Genomic DNA, 19012 nt, shown 5'->3' with positions numbered 1-19012 from the left:
ATTGTTGTAGGTTGAAGGGGTGGGGGGTCAGCCTGTCAGTGCTCAGACCATACGCCACACACTGCATCAAATTGGTCTGCATGGCTGTCGTCCCAGAAGGAAGCCCTCCCTCAGGAGACTGGGCCGCAGGGCAGTATTCCAACATTATAACAACCCCAAACTCATCTCCAAGATGACCATTGCCTTGCTAAAGAAGCTGAGGGAAAAGGTGATGGACTGGCCAAGCATGTCTCCAGACCTAAACCCTATTGAGCATCTGTGGGGCATCCTCAAATGGAAGGTGGAGGAGCGCAAGGTCTCTAACATCCACCAGCTCCGTGATGTCGTCATGGAGGATTTGAAAAGGACTCTAGTGGCAACCTGTGAAGCTCAGGAGAACTTCATGCCCAATAGGGTAGGGCAGTGCCAGAAAATAATGGTGGCCACTCAAAATATTGACACTATTGACATTGTAACAATAACAAGTCACATGACACCGGGGAGGGAAAACGGCTAATTGGGCACAATTTGGACATTTCCACTTAGGGGTGTACTCGCTTTTGTTGCCAGCAGTTTAGACATTAATGGCTGTGTGTTGAGTAACTTTAAGGGGACAGCAAATTTACACTGTTATACAAGCTGTACACTCACTACTTTACTTTGTAGCAAAGTGTAATTTCTTCAGTGTTGTCACATGAAAAGGTATAATAAAATATTTACAAAAATGTGAGTGGTGTACTCACTTTTGTGAGATACTGTATATATATATATATATATATATATATATATATATATACACACACACAAAATTATAAATGCAACACTTCTGTTTTTGCCCCCATTATTCATGAGGTGAACTCAAAGATCTAAGACTTTTTCTATGTACACAAAAGGCCTATTTCTTTCAAATATTGTTCACAAATCTTCATTAGTGAGCACTTCTCCTTTGCCGAGATAGTCCATCCACCTCACAGATGTGGCATATCAAGATGCTGATTAGACAGCATGGTTATTGCACAGGTGTGCCTTAGGCTGGCCACCATAAAAGGCCACTCTAAAATGTGCAGTTTTATCACACAGCACAATGCCACAGATGTCCCAAGTTTTGAGGAAGCATGCAATTGGCATCCTGACTGCAGGAATGTCCACCAGAGCTGTTGCCCATGAATTGAATGTTCATTTCTCTACCATAAGCCGTCTCCAAAGGTATTTCAGAGAATTTGGCAGTACATGCTACCGGCCTCACAACCACGCCAGCCCAGGACCTCCACATCCAGCATCTTCACCTCCAAGATCGTCTGAGACCAGCCACCCGGACAGCTGCTCCAACAATGGGTTTGCATAACCAAAGAATTTCTGCACAAACTGTTAGAAACTGTCTCAGGGAAGCTCATCTGCATCCTCGTCATCCCCATTGGGTTCTCCCTGACTGCAGTTCATCATCGTAACCAACTTGAGTGGGCAAATGCTCACATTCTATGGAGTCTGGCACTTTGGAGAGGTGTTCTCTTCAGGGATAAATCCGAGGTTTTCACTGAACAGGGCAGATGGCAGACAGCTTGTATGGCGTCCTGTGGGTGAGCGGTTTGCTGATGTCAACGTTGTGGATTGAGTGGCCCATGGTGGCGGGGGGTTATGGTATGGGCAGGTGTATGTTATGGACAACAAACACAGGTGCATTTTATTGATGGCAATTTGAATGCACAGAGATACCTTGATGAGATCCTATGCCCCATTGTTGTGCCATTCATCCACGACCAGCACCTCATGTTGCAGCATGATAATGCATGACCCCATGTTGCAAGAATCTGTACACAAATCCTGGAAGCTGAAAACATCCCAGTTCTTGCATGGCCAGCATACTCACCAGACATGACATCCATTGAGCATGTTTGGGATGCTCTGGATCGGCGTATACGACAGCGTGTTCCAGGTCCTGCCAATATCCAGCAAATTCACACAGTCATTGAAGAGGAGTGGACCAACATTCCACCGGCCACAATCAACAACCTGATCAACTCTATGCGAATGTGTTGTACTGCGTGAGGCAAATGGTGGTCACACCAGATACTGACTGGTTTTCAAACCACCCCGGAGCCTCCCAATACAGTAAAAATGTATGGGGTGTGTTCCCGCTGAGGACCTCTAATGGGTGTGCCACATCCCGGTAAGTGTAGGAAGAACAAGAAATTCCCCTGGGGGTGGGACTTTTTAGGCACGAATTGGTGAAAAATAACAAATAATGAATATTAGAATAAATTTTAATTAATAAATGACATCAAAATGAACAATTACAAAGATATTAATGTATGCATTAAAAACAGACAAATGCAAGCGCAGATATATGTGCGGTATGAACCAGAAACAACTCAACCAGAGGGCCAGATGATCCGTCGCGTTTCGGGGCTCTTATGACCCCTTCGTCAGGGATAGAGCTGGTATCCTATATGGTTGGTTTGCACATGAGCACAGAGCCTGCAAATTAAAAACAGGTGAAGAGCTACGATCCACGTGCCGCCGTGTGTTTTATTGGTAGGCTTTTCTTTGGCTATATAAAGCATTCATAGGATGGACTAATGACCATATAATCTCCTAATTCAGGGCAGCTGGAGTCCAATTGTAGCGCTTGCATTTGTCTGTTTTTAATGCATACATTAATATCTTTGCAATTGTTCATTTTGATGTTATTTATTAATTAAAATTTATTCTAATATTCATTATTTGTTACTTTTCACCAATTCGTGCCTAAAAAGTCCCACCCCCAGGGGAATTTCTTGTTCTTTCAATACAGTAAAAATGCGTTTTTTAGAGTGGCCTTTAATGTGGCCAGCCTAAGATACACCTGTGCAATAATCATGCTGTCTAATCAGCATCTTGATATGCCACACCTTTGAGATGGAGGGGTTATCTCGGCAAAGGAGAAGATTTGACAGATTTGTGAACAATATTTGAGAAAAATAGGCCTTTTGTGTACATAGAAAAAAGTATTGGATCTTTGAGTTCATTTTTTGAAAATTCGGGGCAAAATCAAAAGTGATGCCTTTATAATTTTGTTCAGTGTAGATATTTTTTTTTTTATATTAATTTGTTTTTACCACTTACCTTCCAGATGCGAGTAAGTTAAAATCATTTCTCTTCCATCCAAACTGCAAGGGAAAAAGTAGAGAAGTTTTTATTCATAAATGTAATTAAATGTATTCAGAGTATACAGTATATTCTCAAAGGTAATAATGGCACATACTGTATGTTAAAATAATACTGAACGGAAACAATTTAGAAACATGGTGTATAGGCATGTAGCAGTGCTGAACCAAAGTGCTTGGTAAAATTACAACTTGAGAACTCAGGACAGGCTTATTACATTCCCCATGTCTCTGTTAGCTTTCCCTTTCGTATTAAAATGCCCCCACCAAAAAAAAAAAAAAAAAAACATAATGGTAACAACATTTTTAAAAGGAGATAGTCCTAGTAAAAAATGATAATCCCAGTAGTTTAAGGCTCCATGCACACAGGGAGTCATAAAAACGAGCTCCAAAGCTGTTTCTTGAAGCCGAGAAAAAGCAGCTGTAAAAACGTGCTTTCAGTAGCTTTTTCCATTATTATTGCACGTTTGGCCACGTAGCTTTTAGCAGCGTTTTTTCTGCCTCCATTCAAATTCAATGGTTCCCTATGGGAGCCTATTGATTTGAATGGAAGTCGCACCGCAAGTCAGATCAGGATGATCCGACTTGCGGCGCGACTTGCGCTGTGAGAATCTTGAGGGGGAACTCCATGCCAAAATGGGGAAAAAACGGCGTGGGGTTCCCCCCCCAGGTTCCAAACCAGGCCCTTCGGGGTCCCCCCCACAATCCATACCAGACCCTTATCCGAGCATGCAGCCCGGCAGGCCAGGAAAGGGGAGGGGACGAGCGAGCGGCCCCATCCCCCCCCCCCGGACCATACCAGTCCACACGCCCTCAACATGGGGGGGTGTGGGTGCTTTGGGGCAGGGGGGGGCTCTCCACCACCTCAAAGCACCTTGCCCCCATGTTGATGAGGCATAATCATGGGGGCAAGGGGGGGCATGGGGGCAAGGTGCTTTGAGGTGGTGGGTGCAGAGCCCCCCCCTGCCCCAAAGCACCCACACCCCCCCATGTTGAGGGCGTGTGGACTGGTATGGTCCGGGGGGGGGGGATGGGGCCGCTCGCTCGTCCCCTCCCCTTTCCTGGCCTGCCGGGCTGCATGCTCGGATAAGGGTCTGGTATGGATTTTGGGGGGACCCCACGCCGTTTTTTCGGCGTGGGGCTACCCTCAAATTTTATACCAGACCCGAAGGGCCTGGTTTGGAACCTGGGGGGGAACCCCACGCCGTTTTTTTCCCCATTTTGGCGTGGAGTTCCCCTCAAGATTCTCACAGCGCAAGTCGCGCCGCAAGTCGGATCATCCTGATCCGACTTGCGGTGCGACTTCAATTCAAATCAATAGGCTCCCATAGGGAACCACTGATTTTGAATGGAAGAAAAAAAACGTATAACGTGGCTTCACGCACGTTAAGCTACGTTATTCAGCCTTTAGCAGCTTCAGATGTTTTTACAGCTTGACGCTGCAGCTCCAGAACGCACAGTTCCTGGGTTTTTTTTGGAGCTGTAAAACGCCTATGCCACTTGGAGCTCCTAAAAGCTCTGTGTGCATGAGGCCATAGAATAACATGGATGGGCGTTCTGCAGCTGCAAAAAAAAACGTCTGACGCTGCTAACAGCAGCTCCAAAAACGTCCAGTGTGCATGAGGCCTTAAGTTTTCTGTTAAAAATGGTGGAATATTTTTCAACTACATACATTCTATACATTAAGGTATATTTAAACTTGAGAACAGAAATGTAATATATTGCAGCTTACCAGTCCCTTAGATACGGTGGCTGTATTTGTTTTCATTTTTCCTGTTAAGTACATTTTCTACAAGTACAGAACCTTACCTGTTGATCATGCCAGAAATCCTAAGCCTTTACCCTAGAACGGGAAATATGCTACCAGCAGGATTACTAGGTGAAAAATAGAAGAAAAATGCCTGAAAAGGAAACAAATGCAACCCATCGAATCTAAACACTGATATGCTGCAATATATAATTTTTTTGCTCTTGCTATTATATACACTTTAGGTGTTGGGGTCTGTTGTGTTCTTTGGCATAGGTTCTTTTAACTTATTTTTGGCACCAAGAAGTTATTAATGGTCCATTATAGTCTTACGACTCATTAGTATGTACCCTGTGCTGTAAAAAAAATGTAGGCAATGCATGTAATGCCATACCACCACCTTGTGGTTGTATTTGGTATAGTTGTTTCTTTTTTTTTTTTTCCTTTTCTTTTACTTGGATTTATGTTCTTATTTTGCAATAGATATCTTAAAACAAACTTTATATTAGGGAAACCACAAAAAACACTTATGATTACCAGCTCACTGCCAAAAATATAATTTAAAGATTGCCTTTTTCCACACGAAACTATATTACTAGATCCAAACAGCAAGTGGGTATAAAGACTTTTGCATTTTACTAAGGATACATATTTATTTTATTATTTCTTGAATAGAAACTATACAATCTAACACCACTTAAATGCAGTTACTTATTGTTTAAAATTATGAAGCATTTGTGACTTTGGTACTGTTCTTATGATGGGGAAATTGCATAAATGGATTTTTGTAAGAACTTACCGTAAAATCTTTTTCTCTTAAGCTCATTGACAGACGTAGTCTTCTTGATTCTCAAGAGCTGGGTTATGTTGTCTCCGCAGGAGTAGGACTAGGCAGAATGACAAAACGTTCTGGCTCCACCCTAGGGGGCAGTCCCTGAGGGTATATCCTCCCTCTCTCTGCTACAGGGAATCAGTTCTGTTTAAAGCAGTACAGAGAAATTAACCCAACCCAACTCAATGATAGAGGGGCGGGTACTACGTCTGTCAATGAGCTTAAGAGAAAAAGATTTTACGGTAAGTTCTTACAAAAATCCATTTTTCTCTATCGCTCATTGACAGACGTAGTCTTCTTGATTCTCAAGAGCTGGGACATCCAGAAGCAGTGCCACAAATGAGGGGTGGGATTGACAAAATCAAATCCAATCTAGTAGGCCTAACCGGTGCCAAACTAGAAGTTTTAAAGGCTCATTATAAACAAAGAATGAGACTAAAGAAAAATTTTCCAACGGAAAAAACCCTCGAGGTAGACCACTGGTCTCCTCAAATTGCGGCCTGCAAAACCTTGCGGCCAAATGAGGCATCAGACGATGCCATTACATCAACTTTATAATGTTTAGAGAAGGTATGCACCGACGACCAGGTAGCCGCCTTGCACACCTGGACCACTGACGCCTGATGGCGAAAGGCCCATGACGCACTAAGTGCCCGAGTGGAGTGCGCCTTAACAGGGAACGGGGGCTCCCGACCCTTAATAGAATAAGCCTGTACTACCGTCTGTCTGATCCATCTGGAAATGGTCGCGGCAGATGCAGGCAACCCCTTTTTGGGTCCATCTGGGATCACAAAAAGTGAATCCGTCTTGCGAAACGAGTCTGTCGTTTACAAGTATACCCTGATCGCCCGGACCACATCCAAGGAGTGCAAAGCAAATTCCCGAGGATGACTGGGCTTAGGACACAGGGAAGGTAATACAATTTCTTCATTCAGATGAAATTCTGAAACTACTTTTGGTAGGAAGGATGGATTCGGACGAAGAACCACCTTATCTCTATGAACCACCAGATATGGTGAACGACAAGATAATGCGGCCAGTTCTGACACCCTGCGTGCAGAAGTAATAGCCACCAAGAAGGCCACCTTCTGGGACAACGTGGGTAGAGGAATCTCCCTAATATCTTCAAAGGGAGGTTTCTGAAGAACCGACAACACTAAATTAAGATCCCAGGGGGGTAACGGCGCGTGCACTGGCGGAGCCAGATGTCGCACCCCCTGGATGAAATTCCGCACCAAGGAATGAGTAGCCAAAGGCTTCTGAAAGAAGATGGCTAATGCTGAGACCTGACCCTTGATAGTACTCAAGGCCAGTTTCTGCTCAACCCCTTGTTGCAGAAAAGCCAATATTCGACTAATCGAATAAGACCGAGGACGGAACCCCAAAAGGTTCACACCATGCAATGTAGGACTTCCATGTGCGATGATAAATCTTTCTGGAAGTCGCTTTCCTTGCTTCAACTAACGTAGGAATAACTGAAGCTGACAAACCTTTGTCCTTCAGCACCTGGGTCTCAATAGCCAGGCCGTTAAAGCCAGCGATCGTAAAGCAGGATGGAAGATCGGTCCCTGAGACAGTAGATCCTCTCTGAGAGGAAGTCTCCATGGGACGTCCGCCACCAGTCTGACCATGTCGGCGTACCAAGCTCGACGAGGCCAGTCCGGAGCTACCAGGATTACTGGGATTCCTTCCTCCTCTACCCTGCGAAGAAGTCTTGGCAGTAACGCGAGAGGAGGGAAGGCATATATTAGCTGGTATTGCCCCCACGGGGCGATCAGTGCATCTGCGGTTTCTGCTAGAGGATCGCGGGAGCGAGCCACGAATCTCTGAACTTTCCTGTTGAATCGTGATGCCAACAGATCCACATCCGGGGTGCCCCACCGTAGGCACAACTGGTGGAAAACGTCTGGATGGAGGGACCATTCCCCCTGATCCAGGGTCTGACGGCTGAGATAATCTGCCTGCCAATTCTCCACCCCCGGAATGAACACCGCAGAGATTGCTGGAACAAATCGTTCCGCCCAGCGAAGAATGCAAGCCACTTCTTTGGCCGCTCGGACACTCTTGGTGCCCCCCTGATGATTGACATAAGCCACAGCCGTGGCATTGTCCGACTGGATCCGAACCGGGCTGCCCTGGAGCTGCTCGGTCCAGTGAATCAGACAAAGTCTGATCGCTCTCAGTTCCAATACATTTATCGGTAATCTGGATTCTTCCGGGGACCAAAGTCCCTGGACAGATAACTGACCAAGAATTCCTCCCCATCCGGATAGACTGGCATCCGTGGTCACTATCGTCCAATATATTGGCAGAAATGACTTTCCCTGGCTGAGCATTGGAGACCGAAGCCACCAAACCAGAGACTCTCTGGTCTGTTTGCTCAATCGTATCTGATTGTCCAGGGATTCCGGATTCCGATTCCATCTGAGAAGAATCTCTTGCTGAAGAATTCGGGTATGGGACTGGGCAAATGGGACTGCTTCGAATGAAGCCACCATCAACCCCAGAACCCTCATGCAAGTCCGAAGGGAAGACCAGCTGTTGGACAGTAACAACTGGACTGCTGATTGAATCTTTCGGAGTTTCCCTACCGGAAGGAAAACTCTTGTCCTGACTGTGTCTAGAATTAGACCCAGATATTCGAGCCTCTGGGTGGGAACCAGAAATGACTTTTGCTGGTTCACCAGCCACCCGAATTCCTGTAAAGAAATCATAGTAATTTCTATGTTTTGTAGCAAGGTCTGAGGAGACTCTGCATGAAGCAGAAGATCGTCTAGGTAACCTAGAATCGATATACCTCTTTGGCGCAGAAGTGCCAACATTGGGGCCAACACCTTTGTGAAGACCCGCGGAGCCGTGGCGAGACCGAAAGGTAACGCCACAAACTGATAGTGGTTCTCCTCTATGGAAAAGCGTAGAAAACGCTGATGTCCTGCGAAAATGGGAATGTGAAGATAGGCGTCCTTGATGTCTATGGACGCTAGGACATCCCCTGGATGCAGGAAGGCTGCTACCGTGCGAATGGACTCCATTCTGAATCTTCTTATGTTGACGAAAGAATTGAGTGCTCTTAAGTCCAGAATTGGACGCACTTTGCCCTCTTTCCTGGGTATTGTAAACAGGTTTGAATAAAACCCTTGAAACCGTTCTGTCCAAGGAACGTGGACTACCACTCCTTGTTGTAGTAGATCTGTGACTGCTCTCCGCAGATCTTCTAGACGATCCGGAGATAGTCGGATATTGGAAGGGAAGAATCGCGCCGGTGGGAGAGATCGAAACTCGATCTTGTACCCTGACTTTATGACTTCGCAAACCCATTTGTCCGGGATTCTGGAAAGCCATGGATCCGGGAACCGGCGAAGACGTCCCCCCACCCCAGTTATGGGTGGGGGCGCACCTTCAGGCTTTGGATGGTTTATCTTCAGGTCTGGAGGGGGCGGGCTTTTGCTTGCCCGACCAACGACCCCTGACGCCTCCTGTAGGAACCTTGGAGGACTTAGTTTTTTCACCCGCTGGACGAAAAAACCTCTTGTGAGCAGAAAAAGAAGGCCCTCGTCTTTGACGAGTTCCTCTACCTTTAAAATTTTGCGGTAAAAAGGTGCTTTTTCCACCGGTGAGATCCTTAATGATCTCATCTAAGTTGGCTCCAAATAGACGTTCTCCTGAAAAGGGGATATTAGCCAATGCTTTTTTGGAACCTTGGTCGGCTATCCAACCTTTTAGCCACAGTGTACGCCTGAGAACCACTGCTGAGACTGATGCTCGCGCCATTAATGGAGTGGCGTCTAACGCCGCATCACATACAAACTGTAACCCCTGTATCATTTGTTCCAACAAATCTGATACCGCCTGAGGGACTTCTTCTAAGTCCCGGCGTAACCACTTGGTCCATTCAGTTACAGCCTGCGAAACCAGACCAATAGCAATTATTGGCCTGAAAGCTGATCCAATCAAGGAAAACATGGTGCGAGACATAGCTTCTATCTTGCGATCCACTGGATCTTTAAAAGACGGAGCGTCTTCTAAAGGAATAACCGTGGCTTTATTCAATCTAGCAATTGGTGAATCCACCACAGGTGGTTCTGTCCATTTCTTAATAAGGGTTTCCTCAAACGGATAACGCCTGTCAATGCGTTTGGAAATATTAAAAGTGCGTTTTGGCAGACGCCATTCTTCATCGATTGGATTGCCAAAACATTTGGGCAATGGAAAAACCTTTGCCACTTTGATGCGCTTTTTAGTCCCAAAAGGGATCTCAGTTTCAGCTATTTCTGATGGAATACCCTGTAACCTTAAAGTCTCTTGAACAGATACAATGAGTGCGTTTACCAACGCTTCCTCTCGGGCTATGGCAGATGCCGAAACATCCTCCTCACTGTCTGAAGAGACAGGACCCGAGACACCAATACCAGATGAAGTACCTGCAACTGCAGAAATAGGCTCAGAGTCTGAATCCGAGGTTTCAGATAATAAGGGGTTAGGCGGGGGTCGCTTTCTTGCGCCCTGTCCCTGACAAGCCACTTCCACCCGGGACACAAAAGTTTCCATAATGGCTGACAAAGATTCAATTGTCAATGGGGTGCTGGAGGATCCCGCAGACCCCTCGAGGGGATCCGGAGGAGATACATGAGTGGCAGGGTCCATGTTAATACAGGACACTTTTGCCAGCAATAAACAAAAAAACTTTTTTTTTTTTTTTTTTTGTGTCTCCCCCTAGCGCAATAGCGCCCCTCAGAGTACCTGCTTCTCGATCCCAGAGAGAGAGAGAGAGGGACCCCCAAGGCTCACCAACCGATGCAGTGCAGTTTCCAACAAACTGCAGCCAGCGTCTGTCTTACACAGACTGGAAGGAGCTGTTTGCTTTTTCCCGGGCAGAAGGCGTGGCTCCGCCCCCTGTGTACGCCTTCCGGCGTTCCCAGCCCTCCACGAGGAAGCTGGGCTCACAAAACATGGCCGCCCCCATAGAAGAGACATAAGACTCCAAAAACATGGCGGCCGGCGTGACCTGAGGACATACATGCATTCGGTCTACGGCAAAATGGCGGCGGACCGCCGATATCGTCTTCCCAGCACATCCACCTGCACTCTGCTGAGAGGTGACATATGGATCTACAGAGATACACTGCACATAAGGTAGGATTATACCTCCTATGTTTGCTGTAATCTTACAGTCTGCTGGGTAGAGTGTTAGCTCTTGAACCAAGTCCACTTCCCACAAACACATGCTGTATTACAAGGGGGACTTGTAAGTGTCAGATATATACTGACCATATATGGAGGGGCCCATAATATATACTGCCTCATAAATGAGGAAAAAAGGGAACGTTTTACTCACCATACCGAACCGACAGGCACCCTCTCTTCATAATACCCTCTCCACCGAGGTGGGGGTTTGTGGACGCCTCGACTCTCTGGTCCTGGCGTCCAAGCGAGCTTTTAACTCGCAAAGTCAGTCCCTTTACTGGGACTCCGTCGCGGCCGACTCAGCGCACTGGTCTGCACGCGCTTTTAGGCAGAAACCGGGGTGACCACTGGATCTCACATCCAGCCCGTCGCCCGGCCCCGCATACTTACTTGAATATGTCGCGGCCGACCAAGGGTGACCACAAGGGTGACCACAAGTGTCGCCCAGTCCGGCATTTTTGCTTGAAGATCTCACAGGAAAAAAACACTGGAGAAAACTACCTAAAAAAAATGTCTTTTTCTTAAAGAAAAAAAGTCTTGCCAGGACCAAAAGATCCCAGCAAGGAACTTAGGTCCTTACTCCTGACTAGACAGAAAAAAACTGATTCCCTGTAGCAGAGAGAGGGAGGATATACCCTCAGGGACTGCCCCCTAGGGTGGAGCCAGAACGTTTTGTCATTCTGCCTAGTCCTACTCCTGCGGAGACAACATAACCCAGCTCTTGAGAATCAAGAAGACTACGTCTGTCAATGAGCGATAGAGAAATTTCATATTTCCCTACCAAAGTTGTCTAACAACATCTAGGAAAGCAAGTTTCCAAAGTCTAGTTACCTTAGATGACTTCATGCTATAGGTAGAAGGACATTTTGTTTACAATTGGTTAAATCCTACCAACTGGACATGTATATACTACAGTTAGAACTTGTAATATTCAGTCTCATCTCCAGAGCTGCAGCATGCATGCGTCTGGTCTGAATATTTGTGCCACGTCGCATAAGCCGGCGGGACTCTGTGGCGAAAAGGCTTCTTTAGTTAAGAATTCTTGTTATATTTTCTAATATTATTGCATTTTTTATCTTGAACTTAACCTACATAAACAAATGTTATACTTAAATATATTGGTTAAATCCTACCAACTCGACATGTATATACTACAGTTAGAACTTGTAATATTCAGTCTCATCTCCAGAGCTGCATCATGCATGCGTCTGGTCTGAATATCTGTGCCACGCCGCATAGGCCGGTGGGACTCAGTGGCGAAAAGGCTTCTTTAGTTAAGAATTCTTGTTATATTTTCTAATATTATTGCATTTGTTATCTTGAACTTAACCTACATAAATAAATGTTATACTTAAGTATTTGTGTGATCTCTCTTTGAACATCTTGAATACAACCCCAAAAATGTAAACTATCACGTAACTGTGATAACATATCTTAACACTGAATGCTGTTGGTGCTGTTAATACACTGAAAAAATTACTCATGCATTACTAACTGTAACAGAGCAATGCAACAGTAAGGGCTCGTTCATGCGTGGAGTTGGGGGTTATGGTGTAAAGACCACAGTTGAACCGTGCCTATAGTACCCCCCAGAAGCAAAGGCCGGGGGTTTACACATCCAGTGGCAAGAATTAAATCCCCTGTCACTTTCGAGGGGTGCAGTGCCTGCAGAACGTGGCCCATTCAAATAAATGGGGCCACTCTGCAAGTGCCCTGCAATGCACTAGGCTGTCAATTGCTCTCTGAAGAGCATGTGGATCACCCTTCAGAGAGCACGGCACATATGAATGAGCCCTAAAAGTTATTTGTTGCAAAGTTATCCTACTTTTTAAAATGTTAATCATATAATAGAAGAACAAAGTACACATACAGTGTGTATTAGTGGTCCCAAGACGAGGCTGCTGTCCACACATCTTCCAGTAATAACAATGTCTGCTCCAAGATCCAGAGCCCTGCTTATTGGTTTTGCCCTACAAAGATGGAAAATGTTCTGTCGATAAGCTTATACCATATAAAACAGAGTAACCAAGAAATACAGAGAAGATCAAGAGGTATACACACATGGATCTGCACCACTGGAGATGATTTTACTACATTGCCTGCCATTTTATTCACACTTTCACATAATGTCCTTAATATAATCATGAAAAACACATAGTTAGCATGACCCTGTCAAAAATGTCATATATAAATAGATTAAACCACCTATACAAGTGTAAAAGATGTTATAATTATATGTGTGTGTTTCACTGCACAGTGATCCATTTTCACCCCCAAAGCACATGAAATTTCAGCAAATTAATGATAACCCATTAAGACAGAAAGAGCTGCAATTAATGACTTGGTATTTAAAACTTGTTGGATCCAGAGTTGTCATCTTGACTCTTGCTCAGACTTTTTGACTTCATGCTAATTCCAGTCCAATGACTGCAGGCAGTGAAGCCAGGATCAGGATGACAGCCTAAGAGCCTAAAAATAATTTAGAAGTGACAGCTCTCATTTTTCTATATTCATAGATTCATTTTAATTGCTACTGCAAACAGGAATTATCAAGCGCTCCTCTTGTAAAAGAGGATGACTATGTGCAACTACAGCACATACTTTGGATTCAGCACATCTTGCTGGATTGTCATCACTTATGTGTGCCGGGATCAATGTAAATCACATTAAGGCCCCTTTCACACTTGTGCGACTTGTCCTGAGATTTAGGACTGCAAAGTCGCATGACAAGTCGTACTCCATGATTTCCAATGAGTACCATTCATATCTGTACGACTTCAAGTCACAACGAATTCAAAGTAGTCCTTATACTACTTTGTGATGATTTTAATGGGTTTTAAGGTCCATAAACATAGGCATTGCTTCAAGTCCAGTCAAAATTGCAGCAAAATCACGGTAAAATTGCACGACTTTTGGGTCGCATAAGTGTGACAGGGGCCTAAATAGAACAATCAAATAGGAAAATATTTTACTTATTTTTATATATAACATTCCTTTTCACAAAAACATCATCTTTACTTTGTTATCTTAGAGCTCTTTCACACTGGCAGGCTCCACCAGCAGATCCACCTGCTCAGCAGGGTATCTCTTTGCTGAGCAGATAGATGACAGGTTTGTGATAAAGAGAGGACATGGACACAGCCCACTCTCCTCTATGGGCTGTCAGATGGAAACAGACTGCCTGTCCATTTACATCTGATTCTGATCCAATCTGCTAGACGGTTTGGGAATGGATTCCCTATCTGTCTGTTATTAGTGGATAGGATCGGATGCCGGCGGGTGTCACTGGGCACATGTCCGTTGAAATCCACAGCTCCATAGATAGCAATGGATGATCCAATCGTGTCCGCCTAATAAACTGACAGGCGGACCAGATCAGTCCAACCGTGTGAAAGGAGCCTTATTTTCTTAGGCGCCATGCATACTGGGCTTACAAAAACGGCAGTTCTTTTGGCAAAAAAAAAAAAAAACGCTCTCAAAAACGCTAAACAGAAGGTTTTTTTTTTCCTGCCTCTAAACGCAGAGCTTAAAATATGCCTCTAAACATCCTAATGTGCATGAACACATAAGATAACATTAAGAAGCTTCTACAAGCAAAACGCTAAACTCCAGCTAGAAGCAGTGTTTTTTTAAGCCAATGCGTCTGGTCCCTGAGGCTGCTTTCACACTGCTCTATTGTAAAATGCTGTAAAATGTATATGCATTTTTGCCACGTTTCCATTGCGTTTTATGGGTGCCCATTATCCAACATGCACCTGTGAAACTTTTTTTGACATGTTTTACAATCATTTCAATGGGGACTTGTGTTTTTGATGCATTTTGAAAACCGCACCAAAGATGCAGCATGCAGGACTTTTCAAAACGCACTTCACTTCGCGCAGTGGTGTGAAGAGTCAGATAGGATTACATAAGGGATCACATTTTTGATGCTTTTTAGCACAACAAAAACGCACCAGTATAAAAACAGCCTTATACAAGTATGGGAATCAAAATATAAACAACACATAACATAGGTAAAGTGTATGCACACCTAAAATCAGTTTTCAGTGTGTGGCATCACTGTGTACAGTTATCCTAAAGTGTATCTAAACTCAAATACAAAAAATGTATATTATGCAGCATACCAACTCTTTTTCACACAGGCGTAATAAAATATACACCCGAGTTAGGGCAGTGTTGTCCACGTGGAATAAACAGGTGTTCCATCCATCCCCATATAGGCAGTTCTATTCAGTTCACTTGGGAAACACCAGCCGCACAAACACAGCTGCTGCTTCCAATCTGAAATCCGTGTGGGTGCGTGTCCCCAGATGCAGACAGTGTGACAGCACCCACACCCACAAAGATGCCAATTTGGGAGTAGCAACTGTGTCTAAGCAGCCGCTGCATCCCAACTGACAGGTTGGACAAAAGAAAATTACTCGATTTCCCCATCCACACATTCAATGTGGATGGGGGAATCCTCCTGCTAAGCTATTGTGTTAGATTTCACTGTAATAGCTTGCATTGCTGATCAAGAGAACATATTCCAACAGGTTGGTCGCACACAATACAATTGATAGATCGACTTGTGAACAACCAGCCTGCCCATACATGGACTGAAATTCAGCTGATCCCCGCAGAACCGGTCAAATTTCGATCCATGTATGGCTGTTTAAAGCACATACCCACTCTGCATACACACCATCAATGTGCAGCCTCTTTTTGGACTATCTTTTCCATGGAGATACAGCAAAATGCTATTAATGGTATATTTCTTAGGAGAAACTGGACCAAGTAAGAGAAATTCATTTTTATGGTTATAATATGCTTTAAAAAAAATCTCTCTTTTCAATCTATTACAAAGATTCATACCTGGTCTTGCCTGTAACAGCAGGCTCATAACCACTAAACCACTCTCTCATGATTAAAATGAGTGAGAATCTTTGCAACAGATTCAAAAAACAATTTGATTAAAGTTGAACTCTGGGCAAAACAGTTTTGAGATATGTGGTGTGTACAACAGCATTACCTGTAATGATGTATTTCATATGTCTGAATAACTGCTGTGTAGGTTAAAATAAATGTTATTCATCATGGCAAGTACAGTTAGCGATGTGCATCCTACGGGTACAGGTATTAGAGATGCAACTCTCAAACTGTGAAAGAATTCTTTTGCTTACTCTCCCTTTCCTCTCCCCTTGTCTATTCACAAAATACCTCATAATCTGTTAACAGAATACAAAGTATTCTCTGAGTGATCAAGGGGAGATGAGTGTTGTGTAAACAACAAGATCTCCCCTTGTCCATTCACAGAATGTTTTGTACTCCAAACAGAATACAAGGTGGGGAGATCCTGTTGTTTATCCTTCCCCCTTGTCCATTCATTTAAACAGAATACAAACCAAATGGACATAGGGAGATCCTGTTTACCTATCCATCCTCCCCCCCTTGCTCAAGTGAACAGAATTTAAGGAGTTTTGTGGCTTTATTGTGTGAGAGTCCAAGCTCTGGAAATAATGCGCTAACTGTACATGCCAGCAATAATGAAACATGGCTGTGATGCAGACACAGAATATACATTTTACATGTAACTTTGTTATACACACCACATATCACAAAGCTGTTTCACTTTAGGAAAACTGTATGTAGTGAAACATTATGCCGAGCATACTGAAAAATGTATTTTGGGGCTACATACACTTTAACAACCCCTCTGTAGAAGTTATAGGAACCAGTAATGGTCTCCTCCTTTATAATGGCTGATCGCTAAACTCTCCTCGCACAGGTCTCTGAACTACAGAATGATGGAATGACCCACCATTAGTTTATTTTATTATGGCAACAGTATAGTTTATGAAACACAAATGTTACTGTGGCCATATTATTAGTACTAATAAAAGGCTGTTAGTAAGAGCAGCAGTACTAAAAAGGACATTTGAACTATAGTATAGGCAGTTATGGGAAAACTTTACTATGGCACCGAAAGAAGCAGAATTACTGTGGCATCAATAGGGGCATGCTTACGGCTCATTTACACTTGCTTCAACTTCAACACACATTAAAGTGCCTACCATTTCAACAAGCTTTATTGATGTGTTTTTGATGCTTCGGTGATGCATCGATGATCCTTTTTTGAAGCCTTCTGAAGCTTGGCAAATGTCCTGTGGGTGTTGATTTCCTCTGTACTACCCCCACTCAGCAGATGCCTAGCTCATTAGCACCCCTGTTCAGCAGATCCCCAGATCATTGGTACACTCCTTCAGCAGATCCCCAGCTTATTAGTACCCTTGTTCAGCAGATCCCCTGCTCATTAGTACTCCCAGCTCTGCTGATGCCCTACTCAGTATCCCCAGCTTTGCTGATTCTCCACTCAGTAGAAACCCCCAGCTCTTTTAATCCATTGCTCAGTAGTAACCTCCAGCTCTGCTGATCTTCCACTCAGTAGTAACCCCTTGCTCTGATGATCTTCTGATTTGCTGATTCTTCTCCATTCCTGGTCCCTGATCACCTCCCACTATATTGCACCAAGGCTGTGCACCACATATGACCTTGCTAATTTCTCCTGCTCTAGTCCCCCAGCTCTGCTAATCCTCTATCGCTCAGTCCTCTCTCTCCAGTCCCCACTCACCTTTCGCTATAGCATTCCCATTTTGCACACCATGTGTGCTGTCCATTCTGGACCTTGCTCACCTTCCTGCTGCTCCACCCTGCACACCAGATGTGATGTCTGCACCAGACACTTCCAGAATATATACACATAAATTGGAAGTGACTGCTGATGACATCCTTCCGTTTCGCTTGTTGGTTTTCCAGTTCATCCTGGGATGTCTCAAACCTACAATACTTCCAAAACAAAGCGAAGCGAAAGCTGAATAAAAGCTTCTGAAAAGCTGCAGGTGCTGTAAGTGAACATTGTCAAAGACTTCTATGGAGGCTTTGGAGATGTTTTAAAGCACCAAGAAAGCGACATGGGGTATAATTTTTAAAAAGCATTTCCACTATCACATTTTGAAGCAAGTGTAAACAAACCCTTACTGTGGTAGCAGCAATCACGCTGACACTCCAAGAATGATTACAATGACACTGATCTAATCACATTAGACCCAGTTCACTCTTGTGTGGTCTGCATTCTGTGGGTAGGGCAGTCCATTCATTTCAATTGGCTGCCCTATCCTCAGAAAAGCAGGTAAAGAAGTCCAGGATCCTTTTTAAAAAAGTTTGTAAACTTACTTTGTGAATATTCCCACACATTTACTTGAATTCCGTGACCTGTATTCAGTATGCCCTGTGAGTAGCCTGTATCACACATTTTACCGAGCCTGCCCGCCTTCTACATTATAGAGGTGCTGAGAGGAGGAGTTTCAGGAGACAGATTCAGTGCAGGAATCAGCAGGCAGCAAGGTATTATGGGAGGCAGGCAGGACTCAAAGCATGAAAGGAGATTTTTCAGGTAAGCTTATACTGGATTGTCAATAATTATTGTTTGTATTGTTATTACAATGGTATAATTACTTATGTTATAAAATTAATTTTCTTTAAAGCTAACTCCAGGCAAAGAGCTAGGTTTACAGATGAAATACACAAATGAGAACTATTTTACTATTTTTGTTTTTCTGTCCTTCCAGTCCTACTATGTACACAGCTCTGCTACATAGCACAGCCCTGACTGACAGAAAAGGGGACCTGATCTTTCTCTGCTGCAGTTCCACTTTTAATTACTAGTTCCCTACCCAGCCCTACCCCATGACTGAACAGCAGCAGACTAATGGGTCCATTAATCTTTATCTCTACCTTCCTCTCCTATCAGATGCTCCTTTTCACTCCACCACACCTGATAGGCCCTTTGTGCTGCTCCCTCCTCCTCTGCTGTACAGGGGCTACAAGAGCCTGATTACAGGTCAAATTCAGATACTCCACTGCTTGCATTGAAAAACATATACACTAAATATTGTATTTATGGTTATAGTGCTTCTCCTCTGCCACGAGTTCAGCTCTAAAGTGGTTCTAAAGTCTAGGTTTTTTTTTTTTTTTTTACTTTAATGCAGAGAATGCAATAAAAGAGAGGTATGGAGTTGTGGATAAAAAATTATACTCACCTAGGTAGATGCTGCATCTGTGCCCCGCCGCTTCTAAGTGACTGACAGT

The 19012-nt window shown here is 44.1% G+C and overlaps 1 protein-coding gene across 2 annotated transcripts in view; it reads right to left on the bottom strand.

Annotated features, from left to right (window-relative positions):
- LOC309554568 (uncharacterized protein) overlaps window positions 1-19012 on the bottom strand; it is a 151845-nt gene that overhangs the window by 90557 nt on the left and 42276 nt on the right. For both annotated transcript variants that reach the window (XM_082256304.1, XM_082256305.1), the window contains exons 7-8: window positions 12756-12855; window positions 3082-3125 (exon numbers count right to left, since the gene is read on the bottom strand). In XM_082256304.1, the coding sequence (XP_082112430.1) occupies window positions 3082-3125; window positions 12756-12855 (144 nt within the window). The remainder of the gene's footprint in view (window positions 1-3081; window positions 3126-12755; window positions 12856-19012) is intronic.

Source organism: Pelophylax lessonae, assembly GCF_965119305.1.
Source record: "Pelophylax lessonae genome assembly, chromosome: 1".
In the NCBI taxonomy this organism is placed as follows: domain Eukaryota; kingdom Metazoa; phylum Chordata; class Amphibia; order Anura; family Ranidae; genus Pelophylax; species Pelophylax lessonae.
Note: the sequence above shows the minus strand (reverse complement) of the source record. Positions and strands in the feature narration are given on the sequence as shown.